This window comes from Anguilla anguilla, chromosome 12 (genome assembly GCF_013347855.1).
Source record: "Anguilla anguilla isolate fAngAng1 chromosome 12, fAngAng1.pri, whole genome shotgun sequence".
Classification (NCBI taxonomy): Eukaryota; Metazoa; Chordata; class Actinopteri; order Anguilliformes; family Anguillidae; genus Anguilla; species Anguilla anguilla.
The window spans coordinates 16,866,913-16,886,662 of NC_049212.1; the positions used below are offsets into that span (position 1 = coordinate 16,866,913).

At 50.4% G+C, this 19,750-nt stretch overlaps 2 protein-coding genes across 12 annotated transcripts in view; one reads left to right on the forward strand and one right to left on the reverse strand.

Annotated features, from left to right (window-relative positions):
• Positions 1-13,326, forward strand: part of agfg1a (ArfGAP with FG repeats 1a) — a 30,824-nt gene extending 17,498 nt beyond the window's left edge. Inside the window, exons 3-15 of one of the 11 annotated variants that reach the window (XM_035383784.1) lie at positions 1,109-1,224; positions 1,726-1,888; positions 3,297-3,459; positions 4,386-4,496; positions 5,298-5,369; positions 7,252-7,461; positions 8,451-8,628; positions 9,218-9,297; positions 9,411-9,506; positions 10,193-10,225; positions 11,307-11,459; positions 11,606-11,700; positions 12,218-13,326. In XM_035383784.1, the coding sequence (XP_035239675.1) occupies positions 1,109-1,224; positions 1,726-1,888; positions 3,297-3,459; positions 4,386-4,496; positions 5,298-5,369; positions 7,252-7,461; positions 8,451-8,628; positions 9,218-9,297; positions 9,411-9,506; positions 10,193-10,225; positions 11,307-11,459; positions 11,606-11,700; positions 12,218-12,277 (1,530 nt within the window). In that variant the 3' untranslated portion in view covers positions 12,278-13,326. The remainder of the gene's footprint in view (positions 1-1,108; positions 1,225-1,725; positions 1,889-3,296; positions 3,460-4,385; positions 4,497-5,297; positions 5,370-7,251; positions 7,462-8,450; positions 8,629-9,217; positions 9,298-9,410; positions 9,507-10,192; positions 10,226-11,306; positions 11,460-11,605; positions 11,701-12,217) is intronic. The other 10 variants (XM_035383785.1, XM_035383786.1, XM_035383787.1 and 7 more) reach the window with 10 other exon arrangements.
• On the reverse strand, positions 12,675-16,507 carry slc19a3a (solute carrier family 19 member 3a). The gene is made up of 5 exons (XM_035383796.1): positions 16,296-16,507; positions 15,023-15,833; positions 14,638-14,830; positions 14,069-14,210; positions 12,675-13,897 (listed from the first exon to the last, which is right to left on the reverse strand). The coding sequence occupies exons 1-5, from the start codon at positions 16,440-16,442 to the stop codon at positions 13,775-13,777; spliced, it is 1,416 nt and encodes a 471-aa protein (XP_035239687.1). The 5' UTR covers positions 16,443-16,507; the 3' UTR covers positions 12,675-13,774.
• Positions 16,508-19,750: the final 3,243 nt, after the last annotated feature.

Below are 19,750 nucleotides of genomic sequence, written 5' to 3' on the forward strand. Positions count from 1 at the left end.
TGCCTGCTGTGCAGTCCTCTGGCACTGTCATTCTTTGACGGAGGATGTTGCACGGGTTGAATTTGGACATTCCAGATTGGTGACGACAAAGTATGTTTGGATTAAATGCGCTATGTTTTCAAAACTAATTTTTAAAGCTTTTAATGTTTTAATGTTTCCAATAAAACATTTAAAATCCCTGAATTTGCCACAATGTGTATTAGGGATGACATGGAATATTATATAGTGTGTAGCACAGTGGGTAAGGAACTGGACTTGTAACCGAAAGGTCGCAGGTTCGATTCCCGGGTAGGACACTGCCGTTGTACCCTTGAGCAAGGTACTTAACCTGCATTGCTTCAGTATATATCCAGCTGTATAAATGGATACAATGTAAAATGCTATGTAAAAAAGTTGTGTAAGTCGCTCTGGATAAGAGCGTCTGCTAAATGCCTGTAATGTAATGTAAATGATCTGGCCTAATTCTGTTGTATTATTAATTCAACATAACATTTGGTGTGAGTGAATGTAGATCTCTTTGCTGTGACCTGAGAATAAAAACTTGGTGGTGTTTATTAAAACGTGATCTTTGAAAATGCGCTCCTGCAATGTGTATGGTCAGTACAAGTTCGGTGTAGCTATATCAGTGTGTGAACCCGGGCTGTGTGCCCTGTGTGGTGCTGAAGGGGTTAATATCGTCTTGGCCACAACAGGGTACCTCTGAGCCCTGGAATGTGGCAGAATTTTAATGGAATGTGGTACATTTAGGAAGACTCCAGGAATTTAGGCCAGTTGCAGGTCTTCTAGCTGTTTGCTGTCTCTCTTTTCTATCTCTCTCTCCCCCCTCCCTCTATCTCTCTCTCCCTCTGTCTCTCATGCTCGTTCCCTCTCCCTCCCCTTCTCTGTGCTTTGGCCCACTTAACCAGGCAAAGCAGGCTGTCACATGTTTTTGTGTTCTTCTATTTTCAATCTGTTACCGTACCACTGAATTTTGAATCTGGAGGGATTCGTTCTTATTAACGACAAAGATAACAGCACGTTTTTGGCTTTGTAACTGGTTGCCTTATTTGAATTTTGTTCCTCTTACAAACATAAAAACAGTTTCTCAAGATGATTTCCTGTCTTTCAGGTGTGCAAACGGATATGGCTGGGTCTGTACGACGACAGAACTTCGGCTATACCAGACTTCCGTGAACCACAGAAAGTCAAAGAGTTCCTTCAAGAAAAATATGAGAAAAAAAGATGGTAAGATCTTAAATTTACCACAAACAGATTATTTGATAGTATGATCAAAGTATTTGATCAAGGTATTTGAAATGTAATAGAATTTGAAAAGTATTTTGGAAATACTAGCACCATTTTATAAAAGCATTGCAAAAAAAGCAAACGTTTTCAAATACAACATGTTTTGGGCCGGTGCATTTAAAATGCTTCACATAGATCAAAAATGACATTTTGAAATTAAATGCAGACATTTAACCCAGCTCTGGTATAAAAACCTGTTACAGGCAATGACCTGTGCTTTCTGCCCATTTCTGATGGATTGCATCTCTGTGTGACTTTTGTGTGTGTGCATATGCCTTTGTGTATGTTCGTGTTTATGTGTGTGTGTGCGTGTTTATGTTTGAATTTGTGCGTTTCCGTGCGCGTTCATGTGTGTTTTTGTGTTTGTACATGTGTGCGTGCATGCGTGCCTGTGTGTGTGTGTGTGTGTTTTGTGTGTGTGTGCATGCGCGTGGTCTGCAGGTATGTCCCCCCGGAGCAGGCCAAAGTGGTGGCGTCCGTCCATGCCTCCATCTCTGGCTCCTCTGCGAGCAGCACCAGCAGCACCCCCGAGGTGCGCCCCCTCAAAACTCTGCTGGGAGAATCCGCCCCTGCCCTGCACCTGAACAGGAGCACGCCCAGTCAGGTGAGACCGCCCGCTCCGCGCTACCTGTGCTGCTGCTCTGTGACCTCTGACCCTGCTGGCCAAAACTCCCTCTGCTCTCACACTGAACCCTCCAACCCAACGGCCTAGCCGTAGCATACGCCAAAACTCCCTCTGCTCTCACACTGAACCCTCCAACCCAACGGCCTAGCCGTAGCATACGCCAAAACTCCCTCTGCTCTCACACTGAACCCTCCAACCCAACGGCCTAGCCGTAGCATACGCCAAAACTCCCTCTGCTCTCACACTGAACCCTCCAACCCAACGGCCTAGCCGTAGCATACGCCAAAACTCCCTCTGCTCTCACACTGAACCCTCCAACCCAACGGCCTAGCCGTAGTGTACGCCAAAACTCCCTCTGCTCTCACACTGAACCCTCCAACCCAACGGCCTAGCCGTAGCATACGCCAAAACTCCCTCTGTTCTCACACAGAACCCTCCAACCCAACGGCCTAGCCGTAGCATACGCCAAAACTCCCTCTGTTCTCACACTGAACCCTCCAACCCAACGGCCTAGCCGTAGCATACGCCAAAACTCCCTCTGCTCTCACACTGAACCCTCCAACCCAACGGCCTAGCCGTAGCATACGCCAAAACTCCCTCTGTTCTCACACTGAACCCTCCAACCCAACGGCCTAGCCGTAGCATACGCCAAAACTCCCTCTGTTCTCACACAGAACCCTCCAACCCAACGGCCTAGCCGTAGCGTACGCCAAAACTCCCTCTGCTCTCACACTGAACCCTCCAACCCAACGGCCTAGCCGCCCTGTAGACTTCCTGCCCTTGTGAAGCTGAGCTTGGGCGTTTCTCAGATGGGGAGCAGGTGGTGTGATGTGCTGTCATTGTGCCTGTACTCAGGAGTCTTCCCTCGGTTAAAGTATAAACCAATGGAGAACTTAATTGAAAATCGCGTGGGGTTCACAGTCTAGTCATCTTCCGTGCCTTTAATTAGCAATGTAAACCCCCCCCCCCCCCCCCCCCACCTCCACCTGAGCTGCTGTGGTAAGCATTCTACTCCAAAATGGCTGCCGAGTAAGTCCAGCTTTGAGGACTATTCATTTGCGTTTGTTTAGTTTTATCCGGCATAAAGTACTAAGATCCTTGAAATTTGCCGTGTGAGGTCACTGCGCTGTCTGTGAGTTGTGTCTGAAAATTCACTGCGAACTCTTAAGAAATTAGTATGGTCTGATTTATGGCATGGTCCTGGTGAAATTTCATGAAGTGATTTTGTCTTGGGTCAGAGTTCTTTCTATGATATTAGTGTTTTTCTGTGAGAGTGTCTCATCTGAGACGGCTTCTTTGTGTGAGCTTGGTGTGTGTATGAGAGCTCAGTGCTGTGCGGTTGCTGTGTTGTCTGTGAGTTACATGTGTCTCGCTGTGTTGGTTCCAGTCCCCGGTGGTGGCTCGCACACAGGCCCAGCCTGGCGGACAGTTCCCTGAGAAGAAATTTGACCTCCTCAGCGACCTGGGCGGCGACATCTTCGCCGCCCCGCCCTCCCAGGCTGCAGGCTCGGCAAACTTCGCAAACTTCGCACATTTCAACAGTCATCCAGGTAAGGCCTGCGCAGAACTGAGGACTGGATCCGGAATGGCCCCTGTACTCAATACAGCATCCCTGACTTCCTGTGCGTCAGAGTTAGAGCTGCCTGTGTGCAGCGGCGCAGGTGCTCCACAGGGACAGCGAGCAGCGAATGTGAGACTGATACACAGGCTCACGCAGCCGTGTGTTTGTGTGACTCTGTGCCGTCCACAGCGAGTGTGTGTTTGTGGCAGCGTACTCCACACAGACTGTGTGCTGTCCACAGCGAGTGTGTGTTTGTGGCAGCGTACTCCACACAGACTCTGTGCTGTCCACAGCGAGTGTGTGTTTGTGGCAGCGTACTCCACACAGACTCTGTGCTGTCCACAGCGAGTGTGTGTTTGTGGCAGCGTACTCCACACAGACTGTGTGCTGTCCACAGCGAGTGTGTGTTTGTGGCAGCGTACTCCACACAGACTGTGTGCTGTCCACAGCGAGTGTGTGTTTGTGGCAGCGTACTCCACACAGACTGTGTGCTGTCCACAGCGAGTGTGTGTTTGTGGCAGCGTACTCCACACAGACTGTGTGCTGTCCACAGCGAGTGTGTGTTTGTGGCAGCGTACTCCACACAGACTGTGTGCCGTCCACAGCGAGTGTGTGTTTGTGGCAGCGTACTCCACACAGACTCTGTGCTGTCCACAGCGAGTGTGTGTTTGTGGCAGGGTTCTCTATGCCTTGGCCTTTCTGTATTGGAAACTGATCTGGGTTCAGTGCCCAGTGCTTAGTTAGTCTTCCTCGAGCTATGCATCCCTGACCCTGGTGTTGTTGGTTGAAGGCGATGCCCATTGTCACTGCATGTCTGTTCACATCTGTTGTGTGTGCCTCATCCTTCAGTTGCTCATTCCAGTGTCTGTGGAACCATTAACAGTTTGGTTTTTGTTTCCCCTCTGACTCCTGCAGCTCAGAGTGCTGCACAGGCAGACTTTGCAAACTTTGATGCGTTTGGAAACCCTGGTGCAGCAGCTCATTTTGCCCCTGCACCTCAACCTCTGTCCCAGCCCCCTCACACAGGTACAGCACCTCAGGCTCTCCTGGCAAAGTGCACGTGCACTCGTACACACACTTCACTTGCCCTCTCGTACGCATCAACACACACACATGCACAAATCTCACTCTTACACACGCCCACATGCATACATACACGGTCGCACGCACCTCACTCTCTCTTACGCTCATGCAGACAGACAGACAGACACACACGCACACATATTTGCGCTCCGACTCACAGACACACACACGCAGGTTTTTGGGGAAACACGTTTTGTCACCTACATGTTACACGTTTTCCATTTCCATTCTACACTTCCTGTTGCTTTTTTTCCTCCTGTAAGTGCATGCTTCTGTGTGGCTCAACCCCCCTTATCATAACCCTGTGGAAAGTTCCGGAATGGTGCCCCTCCCGCATTTGCTTTTCTTCTCTCGTGCTGTTATGACATGGTGGTGTCGATGAAGGCCGTTCACGTAAATATGCTACCCTTCATTCCTGTTATTCGCCGTTTGATTGACATCCACCCCACCCAGTGCCCCGATTCCCTGGGGGAGGGGTTCTAAAGAGAGACTATATCGCTTCCCCTGTCCGTTAACACAAGTGAGTCTCTGCACCGTGACCTCTGACCCCCGCTAATGCTCCGCACAACTCCAACCGCCTCTTTGCATCACCCCGGCTGCTGCTTTTTAAATTTTATTTATTTATTTATTTATTTTTTGCTGGAGCTTTTCGTATTTCCCAGGCGCTCTTTTTGACTTTGCTTTGCGTTTTCTGTGTGTCTCTGTTTCCTTTTCTTTGCGCTCTGTCCTTTGATTTCCCGCCAGCGTTCGCTGCTCTGTCGTCCAGCCGCAGCGTGGGGGACTTTGCCACCGCTCGGCCGCTCCTGGCCGCCCGCAGTAAGTGTCACGGGTCCCGGTCTGTCCCCGTCTCGCACCTCCGTCTGTCTCCTCCTCCACCCGGGTGTCTGTCTGTCTGTCCACCCGCCCGCTCGTCCCTGATAGCCCTGCCGCTAGCCGGCCTTTGATTAAGCTGTGGGATCCGAGGCCTCGGCTCTGATTGGCCGGAGCAGGGCTCTGAGCTCTGGAGCGTTGCTCTGGGTCTACGCGGGTCAGAGGTCTGGACTACGGCGGTTCTTCAGTGAGCCGTGATGGGAGTGAGGGGAGGGGTTGAGGTCAAAGTTCAAAGGTTATTTCAGCACAGCCTTGGTGTCATCTTTCCCGTGGAGGAATTCTTTGCCTCTCCAGCGTTTGCAGTAAGAGGAAAGGGACTGAATTTTGATATAGTGGGACTTCACCACGGAGAAACGAGAGGTTCACTCAAAACACCGTCCACCGGTCCATCATCTCTACTGTATTGAGTTTTCGAAATAAGGATCGTATGTAATGTGAAGTTACTATTTCTGTGCCAAAAGGGTTTAGTTACAGATTATGTATAACAGATATTAGTTTCACATTGTTTCAAAAATGAGGGTAACTTTTTTTTTTTGTAAATTGATACCAGAGGTCCCTCTTTCCAGAATGAGAGGCAGACTTTGGGTTTCCATGGCAATGACCAGAAGCTCCCCTTCCTTTCCCCCAGAATCTCTCCCCCAGAAGTGCTGTCCTGATACCAACAGAACTCCCGTTTTCTCTTCCTGTTCCTCTCCTGACCGTGACCTTTGACCCCTGTGTGCATTCGGTGTATGTACCTGAATGACTGTAAGGAGACTTCCTGCTGTAGCGTGGAAGCTGAAATGGGACGATGTTACTCGACTGGCCTGTTCACCGTTTCCCCTGTTGTGTTTAGACCGTTCTGGGCCTCGGCGGCGGCCTCGCTCCTGCCCTTGAGCCGGGCGCCGTCGGGACGGAGTTACCAGGCCGTGTAACGCGCCATTGTTTATCGAACACAGCCAGAAGTGCGGTCGGGTTTTGTTTTGTCTGCCGATAGCAAGTCGGTCAGCCAGCCGGCAAGTGAAATTCTGAAGAGACGTTGCACAGGCCACTAAAGGTAATGAAGCGTAAGCTAACGCGCAGCTAAAGGCTGGTTTAGAAACACGCATTCAAAGGGGTCGTTTGTTCACATTGGCCTGGTGGCGTGGTGCGTCTGTTCTTAATTGATCACAATTTTTGGCAAGCTAGCTCGGGAAAAAACGTTCCACTGAAATGAACTCGCTGTTCAGATCAGCGCTGGTCTTTCGTGCCGCCTGCTTGTCTAGCTCGCTGGCTGAAGACATATAGCCTCTCCGTTAATGTGCGGTACCATGAAATCCATCGCTTACATTTTTTGTAAGTCGTATAACTAAGGATAGTCATAGACTTGCTCAAATAGTTGGCTAGCTAGTTGTTTAGGGACTTCGTGAACCTCAATGTCATTTTTATGACAACGATGTTATCTGTAGGCCCATAAAAAAAGATGAATATTTAAGCATGTGGTGTCATTTGTGGGTGATGCATTACTGGCCTTTATTTTGTGTGCATCTTTAATAAGCTTCAGCTGGGTTACATGACATCACAGCTTCCTGATTCAGCTTCTTCCATGGCAGGCCTTAACTTGACCTCAGGGAACATAGCTCTTTTAGAAAGGCGCCGGGTCTTAAGACCCTGGCTGTCATTTTAGGGCTTTAGCAGTCAATGCTAACATTTACCAGGTAAAAATACCATAGAAATGGACTGGTTTTTGAATGGTCTGTCCCATTCGACCGGCGACCCCCTTTTGCCGAGTCCCCGTTAATCGGTGACAACCGCTTCCGGCTCGGAGCCCTCTAACCACTCAACCCCTCTGTTTCTCTTCTCCTCACAGGTAGCACCCCCGGATTAGCTAACGCCAACTTTGCAAATTTTGACAACTTCCCCAAATCCTCTAGCGCCGACTTTGGCTCCTTCAGTTCGTCCCAGAGCGACTCGGCGGGAGCCCCCAAAGCGGGCGTAGACGGCCCGAGCGTCCCCGCGGATAGATACGCCGCTCTGGCTGACCTGGATAACATCTTTAGCTCTGCCAAACCTGAGCCAGGTAACCCTGCCGGGACGCTGCCGTATCTGCAGAATCTGAAGTGACAGGCCTGCTAATGGTGTAGGGTCAGGCCCAGGGGGACCGCAGCCAGAGTCCCGGGCCGTCTGCCCTCCTGTGAGGAGCGTGTGGGACCGGCGGGATTGAGGAGGCTCCTGGTCTTCAGTTAACCTGGCGGGAGACTGAGCCTTCAGACTTGTGCTCGCCGGCAACCACTCTCTTCCCTGATTGGTTGTCCGGCCATTTGGCCGCCGGAGCATGTGCTGTCCAGTATGTCCAGCGGTGGTTTTGCTGAGGCACCAGCGCTGTCTCTGATAGGCTGAAATTCCTTTCTCGGGTCACATTTTGCTGATGACAATAACGTTACATGATGACGAAAACAGGCCATTCTGCCCAAAAATGCTAGCCAGGTTCCCACCGCTAAGGGGTACCTAGTGCACTTCGTTTACCTACAAAAAAAGGTACTGCCCAGCCCCATGTCACGCCTGGTCTTAAAAACCCTCAGTTTCTGCCTCTAGTACATGACCTGGCAAGCTGTTCTACACAGTGACTGCTCTGTGTGTGGGGAAAAATGCTTCCTGGTGTCTCTGCGGAATTTACCTCTTGCTAATTTCCATTTATGCCCCCTATTTCCATTTATGCCTCCTAGATGCATCAGATGTTCACTCAGGGAGGATGTTTGGTATGAAATAATGTTCAGGTGACGATGCACCACTTCTGGATTTGCTGGAACATGCAGATCAATGCTGAAACTGAACAGACCCTTTAAGTGGTTTGGTGCAATACAGAGCGTATTAGTCTGTCCTTTGAAATTCTTGGAGGAGGGAAACTAGGGGCTGCTTAATTTTTTTCTTTGTGGATATGAAACTATGCTTTGCAGTGTTTTTGACTTGCATTGCACGCAGGATTTTGGGGGAGTTGTCTGTCTGTTGGCTGAGGATGAAGTGGTCCTCCCGTCCGTGACCCAGAGTCTGCTGTCTGTCTCTTGCCAGGGGGAGGTGTGCCCAGCGGAGTGAGCTCTGCTCCTGCTTCCGCGGGGGTGGGGCCTCCTCAGGCCCCGCCCACCGGGCTCGGGGGAGACCGCTACGCAGCGCTGGCCGAGCTGGACAACGTGTTCAGCTCCTCTGCTCCCACTGGCAGTGTGTACAGCACCAGCAGCACTGCCCCAGGGTGAGAGACCGTACTGCTGCACTCATACACACACACTCACATACCACACACACTCTCTCACATACCATACACACACTCACATACCACAGACACTCTCTCACATACCATACACACACTCACATACCACAGACACTCTCACACACACACACACATACACACCACACACACACACACACACACACACACACTCACATACCATACACACACTCACATACCACACACGCACACACTCACATACCACACACACACTCTCACATACCATACACACACTCACACATACCACACACACACACACACACCCCACACACACACACACACACACCCCACACACACACACACACACACACACACACACACACACACACACACACATACACACACCCCACACACACTCACATACCATACACACACTCATATACCACACACACACACACACACACACACACACACACACACACGCACACACTCACATACCACAGACACTCTCACACACTCACACACACACACTCTCACACACACACACACACGCAGCAGGGCAGCCCTTGTGGGGACCGGGTCATGACCCAGTCTGCTCTCTCGTCTGATGCAGGAATGTTTTTGCCGCCGTTACGGGGGTCACGCCCGCCCAGGCGCAGCAGGTGGTACCCAGCATGCCCCAGGGTTTTGGAGGTGAGCAGAGAGCCTCCTCAGTCCATGCAGGACTCACTCATTTCCTTCAGAGTTGTGTTTTTACAGCACTGCCAGTTGCCCAGATGTGACTTCACTCTCCCCTTCTCCTGCAGCTCCCTCAACAAATCCGTTTGTAGCTGCTGGTGCCGCGGCGACTGCGGCAACCAACCCCTTCCAGACCAACGGGAGAGCAGCGGCAGTGGCAGCAGGTAGAGGTCCGCAGTGCGGGGAGACGGGCGGGGCAGGGGGCTCAGGTTTCATCGTTTGTGGAACAGTGTTAAGCCCGACAACATGCAGATACTTTGTTTTGCTGACTCAGTGGAGCTTATGTGGTAAAACCCTTAGTGAATGTGGGTTCTGTATTAATGCTGTATACTGTAATGTCATGTAATATTGTATTTTGTGAATAATGTGATATCCATCTGAACCCAATTTCCATGGTGAAGTTCAAAGGATATTTGCAATCCTGAGGCTGATAAAAGCGAAATAAGTGCGGATTTGGGTTAGATGATCTCGTTCTATTTTTTTTTTAGCGCAGTAACGATCACCGCCACCATGTGGTGTATTGCTTTCTGTCTTCTTTTCTTTTCTGAAAGTTTTTCACATTGTCTGTGAAGTTTGGATGTTTTTTACTGCTTCAGGTGTAATTAAAGAAAAAAACACAATAAAGAAAGGTAGTGCACCCCATGGTGGCGATGATCGTTACTGCAAAAAAAACCTATCTTTATCAAACGAGTATATCACCCAGCGCAAGTGAAGGTAAAGGAATTCTTGTATTGGAAGTGGAAAGCATGTGTGCTAGTGTACACGGGCCCTCTTGTGTGAGACACAAAGACAGTGGCCTTTGCATCTCTGTGTGACCAATCTGTCTGGTTGTTTTGTTACGCTGGACAAGGCCTGTTTGGAGCCTTCCCTCCCACCCACTTTGGTAGGTCCCCTTACCCCCCCTGCCTTAAGCCCCCTCCTCGTGGTTTTGTGTCGCAGTGCTTCTAGAACTCATCTGGACTTCCTGTTTGCTCCACTCTGCATGTGGTGTGTGCTCTGCCCTTTGACCCCATCGTAGTGGCCAGTGAGGTGTTAATCAGCTCCTCTGTGCTCTGGTTTCCATTCTGCCTTGCTCTGTGCCACGGCCTTCCACACAGACTCCTCCCCCCTCCCTCACCTGCCAGGTCCACCCTGCTCTCTAAAGGCAGCGGAAGGTGAACGCACATCACTGCCCTCTGCTGGTCGTGATGCGCATTACTGCGCTTTCCTTTCTGCATGGGGAGTAAGAGATTGGAAAATGGCCGCCCAGGCGTAGGAGCTGAACGCCGTGCGCTCGCTGAACAGTAAAATTCTAACTGGCCTTCAGTGTCGAAATGAAAAACTGAATGTGTACCTCCATGTTGAAAGCTTACATCACACTTTCCTGCTCCAAACTTGTAGATAGCGGTTATCCTTGTGTTTTTCAGTCGCTGTGGGTGTATTCCTCCCGCACCCCTCCTCTTGGTGCCCTGTGTGGTGCTGTGTAGTGTCTGCCATTGTAGTGTCAGCAGTACCAGGCTGGGTCATGTGTCTGTCAGTCCTGCTACAGTACTGCTGTGCTGCCAGCTGCTAACAGAAGGCGGGCGGGGCCGTAGGGGCAGCTTATGAGAAACCGCAGCTGCTGGGCGCAGCCCCTCAGGGCTGCTGGGTACGGCCCCTCGGGGCTGCTGGGGCTGCTGGGTACGGCTCCTCGGGGCTGCTGGGCGCGGCTCCTCGGGGCTGCTGGGCGCGGCCCCTCGGGGGCACATTAAGCGCATCCTGGCCGGGCCACGCTCTGACACACCGCTACGATTTGGAGGCGCTGAAACGGCCCAGACCTGGGGCCTGGTGTCGGAGCCCTGGTGTGTGAGAGTGTGAGAGTGTGAGAGTGTGAGAGTGTGAGAGTGTGAGAGTGTGAGAGTGTGCGTGTGTGTGTGAGTGAGTGAGCATGTGTGAGTGTAAGAGTGTGTTTGGTTAACACTAACCCGTCCCTCCTTGTGTTGCAGCCTCGTTCGGCACGGGCTCCATGAGCATGCCAGCGGGATTCGGGAACGCCGCCGCCTACAACCTCCCCACCAGCTTCAGCGGGACGTTCCAGCAGCCCCTCCCAGGACAGGCGCCCTTCCCCCAGCCCCCGGCCTACCCTCCGCAGCCCAACGGTGCGTGTGTGTGTGTGTGTGTGCGCGTGCGAATAATTCTGTGTGCGCACTCATCCCGGTTCCTTAGTAACTTCCTCTCCCTGTCCCATCCCCCCCCCGCCCTCCTGTTCCCTTCCCGGCCCTCTGGCCCTCTGATTCTCTCGCAGGTGCAGGCTTCGCGGCCTTCGGACAGGCCAAGCCTGTGGTGACCCCGTTTGGGCAGCCGTTGGCGGGACCCGGGGTGTCGAGTAACCCCTTCCTGGTGAGTCCTGTGAGGGGGCGGCTTCGGTTTCACAGCCCATGTGTGAGCAGTGACTAGACTCTCTCTCCCTCCCTCTCTCTCTCTCTCTCTCTCTCTCTCTCTCCTGCCCTCCCTCCCTCTCTCCCTCTCTCTCTCTCTCTCTCTCCTGCCCTCCCTCCCTCCCTCCCTCTCTCTCTCTCTCTCTCTCCTGCCCTCCCTCCCTCCCTCTCTCTCTCCCTCCCTCTCTCTCTCTCTCTCTCTCTCTCTCCTGCCCTCCCTCTCTCTCTCTCTCTCTCTCCTGCCCTCCCTCCCTCCCTCTCTCTCTCCCTCTCTCTCTCTCTCTCTCTCTCTCTCTCCTGCCCTCCCTCCCACTCTCTCTCTCTCTCTCTCTCCTGCCCTCCCTCCCACTCTCTCTCTCTCTCCCCCACCCTCCCTCCCACTCTCTCTCGCTCTGTCTCTCCCGCCCTCCCTCCCACTCTCTCTCTCTCTAACCCGCCCTCCCTCCCACTCTCTCTCGCTCTCTCTCTCCCTCTCACAGGCTGGAGCCCCTGCAGGACAGTACCCCGCTGGAAGTTCCTCCACAAACCCCTTCTTATAGCGCGCCTCCCTCAAGCCGCCACTAGGAGGTGACAGCTGGAGCCCACACGCCTCTTGCACTGTTTTGTTCCACAAGTAGCTTTAAAACATGTTTCTAAAACTTGCATTTTGTATCGGGTTTTAAAAACGACAACGGCGGCGACAACATCAATGACAAAACAGAACATGGTAACGGTGTGCAGAAGAACGGTCTCTCCCTCATCCTGTATTTAACCTGTGAACTGGCCCCACACCCACAGAGCCACATGTATATTCAAACTGGCTAATGCTAAGTTATTGCAAATACCACATTCGTTATGCTGCAAATCTGTACATAATTTTCTTAGAAATTTTGTTCTTTGTGCATATCAGTATTGGTATCTTTACCACATGTATGTTACAGGGAAAAAGCATTGGGCTACTGAGAGTTTCTGTATTTGTGGGAAAAGGACAAGAAAAAGCAAATCAATACAGGCGGTTCGGAATCAGTAGGTACAACAGGCTCTGCAGACGAAAGGAGGAAAATGCTTCGCGTTCCATTTCCATGGGCGGCCATGCCCGTGCAAAGGCTTGTGACTCCGCCCCCGGATCCGGCCAGCGACCTGCGGCTCCGCCCAGCCGCCTGTGGCTCCGCCCCCGGACCTCGCTGGCCCCTCCTCTCCTGTCACGTCCTCAGGTGCTCACTCAAAGTCATCGCAGACGAAGACCACTTATGTTGGGTGTTAAAGAAATTTAAGTTAATGTGTACATATATATTAAAATGGATTTTAACTAAAAAACAAAAAAAAACTCTTTTGTATTTCTGTACAACTCATTCATGTGTTGGAACATTTTGTAAAATAGAGAGATTTATAAATGGCTATCATTATAAAGACATTGCACTCTGTTGGACATGAAAGGTTTGGCCCCACCTTGGGGGCACGCCCAGAGAAGATGATTGACTGGGTAGGTAGTCGTGGTGACAGGAGGACATGCAGCCCTGGGAAATCTGATATATATTTCTAGCTCTATTGTAATAGCACTTTTCATCTGCCTTGTATTTAGATTTTACTTTTAATTAAGAATAAAAAGTCAAAGCAAAATGTCCCGATCACATCTGCGTTTGTTTGATCACGGTGCCGTCGCCCTGGCCACTCCTCCGCGGGACCGTGCGGAGTGCGGAGATGCGGTGCAGTGCAGAGGGGGCGTAGCAGCACATGGGGGAGGGGCACACGGGGGGTACGTGGGGCAGTGATGGCATCCATTGGACTACAAGGTGATTTACGGCAGGGCTGTCCAACCCTGTTCCTGGAGATCTGCCGTCCTGTAGGTTTTCAGACCAACCCTAACAAAGCCACACCTCATTCAGCAGCTACAGATCTCATCACGCTGCTATGCAGTCGAATCAGATGTGCCAAATTAGGGTTGAAATTAAAACCTACAGGACGGCAGATCTCCAGGAACAGGGTTGGGCAGCCCTGACATGCAGTGATGGGCACTGCCTGCACAGTTGTAATGCTGGGATGGACTGGGCAGTCACTCAGGCAGCCTCTCCTTCAGGAGAGCTGTGGGCGTGGCCTCTGCATCTTTTCACCTGGCCGTACAGGCCCCTCAGTAGGAATATGGCTGCGATGGTGGAGAAGTAACTCCCATAAATGGTGAACTGTAAAACAATAGAGAAGCGTAGCAGACAATTATTCTCCCACCTTCCACGCTTAAGGCAGATATCATGTAGCTTTAGCTCAATGCCCTCATGCTGGTGTTTGCTCCCCCTGAGGCCCCACTCCCCCCAGCAGGGACCTGCTGCATAAACTCCCACGGAGTCCCCCCTCACCTGTGGGACGATGTCCAGGCCCAGCCCCCGGCTGTCCACCACCACCGCTGTGAGAACGGTCTGCAGCACCAGAGCGCCGAAGGTGTTGACCCCGAAGATCAGAGCGTACCTCTCCATGGAGAGCTCTGCCGCAATCTGGAACCTGCGCAAGAGAGGAGTAGTGCAGCCTGTGATCCAAACGTGATGTTCTAGGACCAGCAAGCACATGAGAATGTGATGTTGCAGATTGGGTTAGCCTGTGCGTAGTCGAGTTGTGGAACATTTAGGCCGATGGAACAGCGTTCTAGAACCTTTTGTCCCCAGGGAATGTTCGTGTAATTCTCCAGAATGTTTTTGCTTGGAAGATTTTAGTCTCGCTATATATGTATTTTTTTTTCTTTTCTGATTTCAGACACTGATAATTTTTCACCTCCACTAAATCAGACATCATCATATGTAACCTTCATTATGACTGATGTGAGAGATGCATGCATTCTCTAAGGGTGTGTCTGCTTGTTGTTGAAAGGTGTCGAGCAGTGAGTGATACTGTGCCTCGCTATGGCACATTGGCCACGATCCAACAAACTCACATCGCTATGGTGATCAGCAGCATGTAGAGGCTTTTGAAGATGACGTAGCCAGCGTAGCACACCCAGATGGAGCCCATGAAGGTCATGAGGAAGAGGGCAGCCGCCCCCAGGGCGGAGCAGGAACCCAGGGCCAGCTCCCCCCAGGCCGCCCAGTTCACCTGGACGAAGCCCACGGCGGAGGCCGAGGCTGCCCCTGCACGGACCACAGGGTTACCATAGCGACATTGTTCAAACATGGAAGAGAATCCCTAAACTGAACTGACCTGTTCCCTTATTCCGCACATGTAAATGGCGGCAGACAGAGTATATTTAGAATAGAGTAGACTAATGTTCCTCCTGGGTGGCTGACCGCTGTCACGGTTTGGAAATGCGACCGGCGGCTCACCAAACAGGTTAGACAGCGCCTCCACCCCGCCGTTGTAGATGGTGAAGTTCTGCGATGGCTGCACGTGCTCCCACAGGACCTGCACGTAGTTGACGGTCTGGTTGTAGCCGCAGGTGGCCAGAGCCCACCAGACAGACCAGCACAGCAGTGACCCGGAGTAGCACTGCCGACAGTCCCTCCACAGGTGCCGCACGACCCGAAGGCAGCCTTTCGCGCTCTTCTGCAGGGGAACCTCCGCCGCCCCTTTGGCCGTCTCAGGAGGTCCACTTCCCCCTGCCCCTTTCTCCTCCTCTTCCTCCAGGGTGTTCGGGGGCGTGCTTGCAGCCGAGGGCTGGGTCGCCGCTGCCCTACTGTCCTGACGGTGGAAAAACACGCTCCTCTGTGGCATTGGCAGGAAGAGGGAGGTTGCCAGGGCGACACAGGTCATCACCAGGGTCATGATGAGGATGTTGTGATAGGACATGAGGCTGGAACTGACCAGAGCCTGGCCCAGCACGGCCCCCAGGGTGTAGCCCAGCAGCTGGACGCTGCGGCAGTAGGACGTGGCCTTCCGGTAGTGCTGCAGGTCCACCACGCTGTAGATGTAGGAGAAGTACGCCACCTCGGTGGCCGTCACCATGCCGTAGAGGAACTGCATGGCCTGCATGGCGGCCACGCCTTCCGCCCACAGTAGCATGACTGTGGTAGCGAGCAGGTTTGCGCACTGGAACACAATGACAGGTTTGTAGCGCAGGTAGTCTGTGAGAAGGAAAACGGGCAGCAGGATGACCAGGTAGGAGTATGTCCACACAGGGAAGATCTGATTGGCCACCTGGGAGTAACAAGGGGAGGAGTCGCGTCAGAAACAGGCCTGTTCGCTAATTTTTCTGTCTGTCTTCTACTTAGGTGAAACCTATCAGTGATCTGTTAAACCTTGAAGAATGTTTCAAATGATGCAGTTCAAATAAAAAAAATAATTATTCCACACTTAAAATAATTCCACACTTTTAAGGTTTAATTTTAAATGTAGAGTATTTCTAACAAAATCCTATCTCAACATCACAAATATCACTCAAAGGACCCTGCTTTATAATAATAATAATAATAATAATAATAATAATAATAATAATAATAAATGCATTTTGTTTGTATAGCACCTTTCATACAAAACATGTAGTCCAATGCACTTTGCATAAAAATGATAAAAATGCATATTTATAAGAATACTTGACACAAAAACATAGATTCAGAACCATTAGTCTTTCACCGGGGCTTTTTGGTGCCAGCTCAGTACCTGTTCTGTCGTGAGGTTCTTGTCTGGGCCCGTCAGGTACGGGATGAGGAAAGGCTCCAGTGGTTTGATGGTACTGAAGAAACCATAGACGCACAGTAGAACTGTGGGATACCCCCACCCGGCTTGTAGCCTCCTGAGAGCGTCCATCTCCTCTGAATGAGCTAATGTCCTCTGTGCTGGCGCAGGCGACTCTGTTCTGTCTGAGCGATTAATGCACGTTTGTGGGGCAGAACTGATCAACCTTTGAACTCCTGTCATGGCACGTGTGGGGGTAAAAAATGACTGTTAACGAACAACCTGGTCAAAGTGCAGCACTGGTGTTTTCCCTCTCGCCGGAGTCGAGGCATTTATCAAATTAAACGGTAATGTGTTCAAATTAGCCGCGCAGTATGCTCTGGAAGCTCATTCAGAATGCTGCGGCTCGTCTGGTCTTCAACCTCCCCAGACACTCCCACGTAACTCCCCTGCTCACTACCCTCCACTGGCTGCCTGTTATAGCTCGCATCAAATTTAAAACATTGGTCCTAGCATACCAGGCAGTCAAGGGATCAGCCCCAGCATACCTCCACAAGATATTCAAACCCTACATGCCAGCCAGATCCCTCCGTTCTGCTACCTCAGGATGCCTAGCACCTCCCCCTCTTCGCACCTGCACTTCCAGAACACGTCTCCTGTCTGTTCTGGCCCCACGATGGTGGAATGACCTCCCTGTGGAGGTCAGAACAGCTGAGACTGTGACCCATTTCAAACGACGACTGAAGACCCACCTCTTCAGGCTGCACCTCTCCCCATCCCTCCCTTCCCCCCTGTAAATGACTAAACTTAGGGTTGTAACTAGGCAGCTGTTTCATAGGTGACTTAGTTGATGCGCCTGTCTTAACGACTACTTGTATTTTTATTTATTTTTATTTTTCCATAGATTGCGTTGTTGATGTTCTCGTTGTTAGTGTTAATCAGTTTAACCATCAGGGTCCAAGTTGAACTATGCGGTTGTTCCCTGTACTTGGACCGGTACTTCTCTCTAGGGGTTTCGTCATACTTGTTCCTGGTTATGGTTATACACTTTGTTGTACGTCACTCTGGATAAGAGCGTCTGCCAAATGCCTGTAATGTAATGTAATGGAAGACATGAAGAAACGGCAAGACATGAAGAAACGGCATCCATGGATGCTGCGGTACCATCGCTTTACCACCGGGGGTCACTATTGCAGCACTTTACTGTTGAAGTGCGTGTAATAGACCTTTGGTATTGCATGTGCACTGTCCTTCAATTAGGCACTGTCACTACAGGATGGAATATTTCATTATATTTCAATAATGTGTTTTATAAATGTCATATATTTATTATGAAGAGAAATTCAAGGCCTTGTATTAAGAGAAAGGTCAAGTTTCCATTGAAAAAGATTTTTATGTCAAGGGACTTCCTATGTAAATAATGGTTGAAGCAAAAGAATGTTATTCTTTTGTTTTAGTGACAGCACTGTCCCAATACTTTTGAATGGCTCTGTATCTCTGTTTGAATGATAGATTCTAAGCCTTCCCACCGGTGTTACACTCTGCCCACTTGCAGCCCTGACCAGGGCTGTGAGAATGGTCTGGCGCTCGAGGGCAATGGAGCAGTGGGTGCCAAAGGACAGAGGGTGGCATTCCATATACTCACTGCAATCAGAAATCTGCAGAGGCCATGTGATGTAAAGGGGTCTGCCAGGTGGACTCTGTGAAGGTTGGGCATGGCTCAATGTGAGGATTATTAAATTTTATAGCGTATGACCCGTTCAAAGAATAATACCATTATGAAATTTTATTTTATATTCAGCATTTTAAGCTCACGAGTGGGTCGCTAGTGATCCAGAGGAACAAAAAGCAATTAAAATGTAAAAATATATCTAATGAGAAATAAAATAAAAGCACGTCATAAAAAAGTTCATTCAAACTCAAACTTTCAGTGAAGTGCTCAAATGGCAAATCTCAAAGGTCCCACTGAAATTGTTCTTAAAAACTGTTTCTAAAGACTTCATTACTCTTTTGAACATTTTACTGATGTTTTTCAAATTAAAATTTGAATAATTCAACACTGGAAGAGGTATTGTGTGTGATTGGTGAGCATGCTATTATAACTTTCAAGACTTTCACTTCCAGAAAGGGTTCAGTACTTCGATTACATCTTCAGTGCAGTTCCTGCTGCTTGGACTGCATAGTCAGTGATCAGTGCACTGATGGTGGTATCTGCTTGGAGTGGTCAGTAGTTAGACAGGGATGAGTACACTGATTGTGTTACCTACTTGGACTTGTCAGTACTTGAGCAGTGACCAGTGCACTGATTATAGTAACTGCCTGGACTGGTCAGTACTTATAGGTAATGTTGAGCATCAGACTGTTCCACGCTTTCTGTGCTCAGTGCTTAGACTCACGTGGTGCTGGTCATCATTAGTATGCAGCGATGAAGGTGTGATGTATCTGGCGTAGCAGGCCCAGATGTTACCGATGAGGCCCATTAGAGACTCAGCCCCTGTGCTAACCGCCAGAAACGCACCCAGCGCCAGCTCACGCCGTGACGCTAACGTTAGCCAGCCGTGCCCCGCAGAGAATGCTGCGGCCTGTCCTGCAGACAGACAGGAATTGTTTTAGGAGCGGGGGAAATTCCTCTAGACGTCCTGCGTGACTTTCATCCAGATGGGCGGCGTCAGATCGGCTCCAGAGCACGACGTGTCTTTTTGTCGGCGCTAGGTTGTGCACCACAGTAAGAACTTGCTGTCATTTCCAGACGCCAGTATGCTGTGCCTTTCAGATTCCTGCATGAGCTGCACTTTTCAACGTGCTGTAGCACTTGCCCACTGTGGCATTCAGGAACTTACATGTTACAGCTTTCAGATTCCCCTATGAGTTACCTTCATGCCTTATATTTCAGGCACCTCGAATGTATGGAATAGAATCGCACCCTCTGGCCCATGATCTTTAATGTCCTTTCAGACATGTACTGTCACACTGCTTGGCATTCTCCCACAGCCATGATGACTCATTGTCACCGCTGTGTCCCCCTGATGGCACTTCGTCTTTCACTTTTCAGTCTGTGCAGCTCCTTCTCTCCTTTTGCCTGTCAGTCCAGGCCTCTGAGAGAAGCCACGGTCCCCGCAATTGGCAGGCAGGACACATCTCTAGCTAAACTCACCTGACCTTTGGACAAACAAAATGTAGCAATGATTCAGGCAGGATGCCTAGCCCTGTTAAAGGCACAGTAACATCACCCAGTTACTCTTAATATTTTATACTGTTGGGGTTGTAGCATTTTACATACATTGCAATGTTTTATAATGCATGTAGCATTTGAGAGATAGAGAAGAGTGGAAAATTCTGAAATTCTAAACAGATATCACTTACTCCCTTTTCTTTCTCTTTATTGGTTTCTGTTTCCCTCTCTCTTTCTCTCACTCATGGACATACACAGATACAGAGAC

Excerpts from the sequence above, each read along its gene's own strand:
- slc19a3a (XM_035383796.1), bottom strand. The coding sequence starts at position 16,442 with ATGGACGCTCTCAGGAGGCTACAAGCCGGGTGGGGGTATCCCACAGTT. Across the intron at positions 14,831-15,022 it reads GGCGCTGTCTAACCTGTTTG|GGGCAGCCTCGGCCTCCGCC; the intron begins GTGAGCCGCCGG and ends TGGTCCGTGCAG. Across the intron at positions 13,898-14,068 it reads GCCTGGACATCGTCCCACAG|TTCACCATTTATGGGAGTTA; the intron begins GTGAGGGGGGAC and ends ATTGTTTTACAG.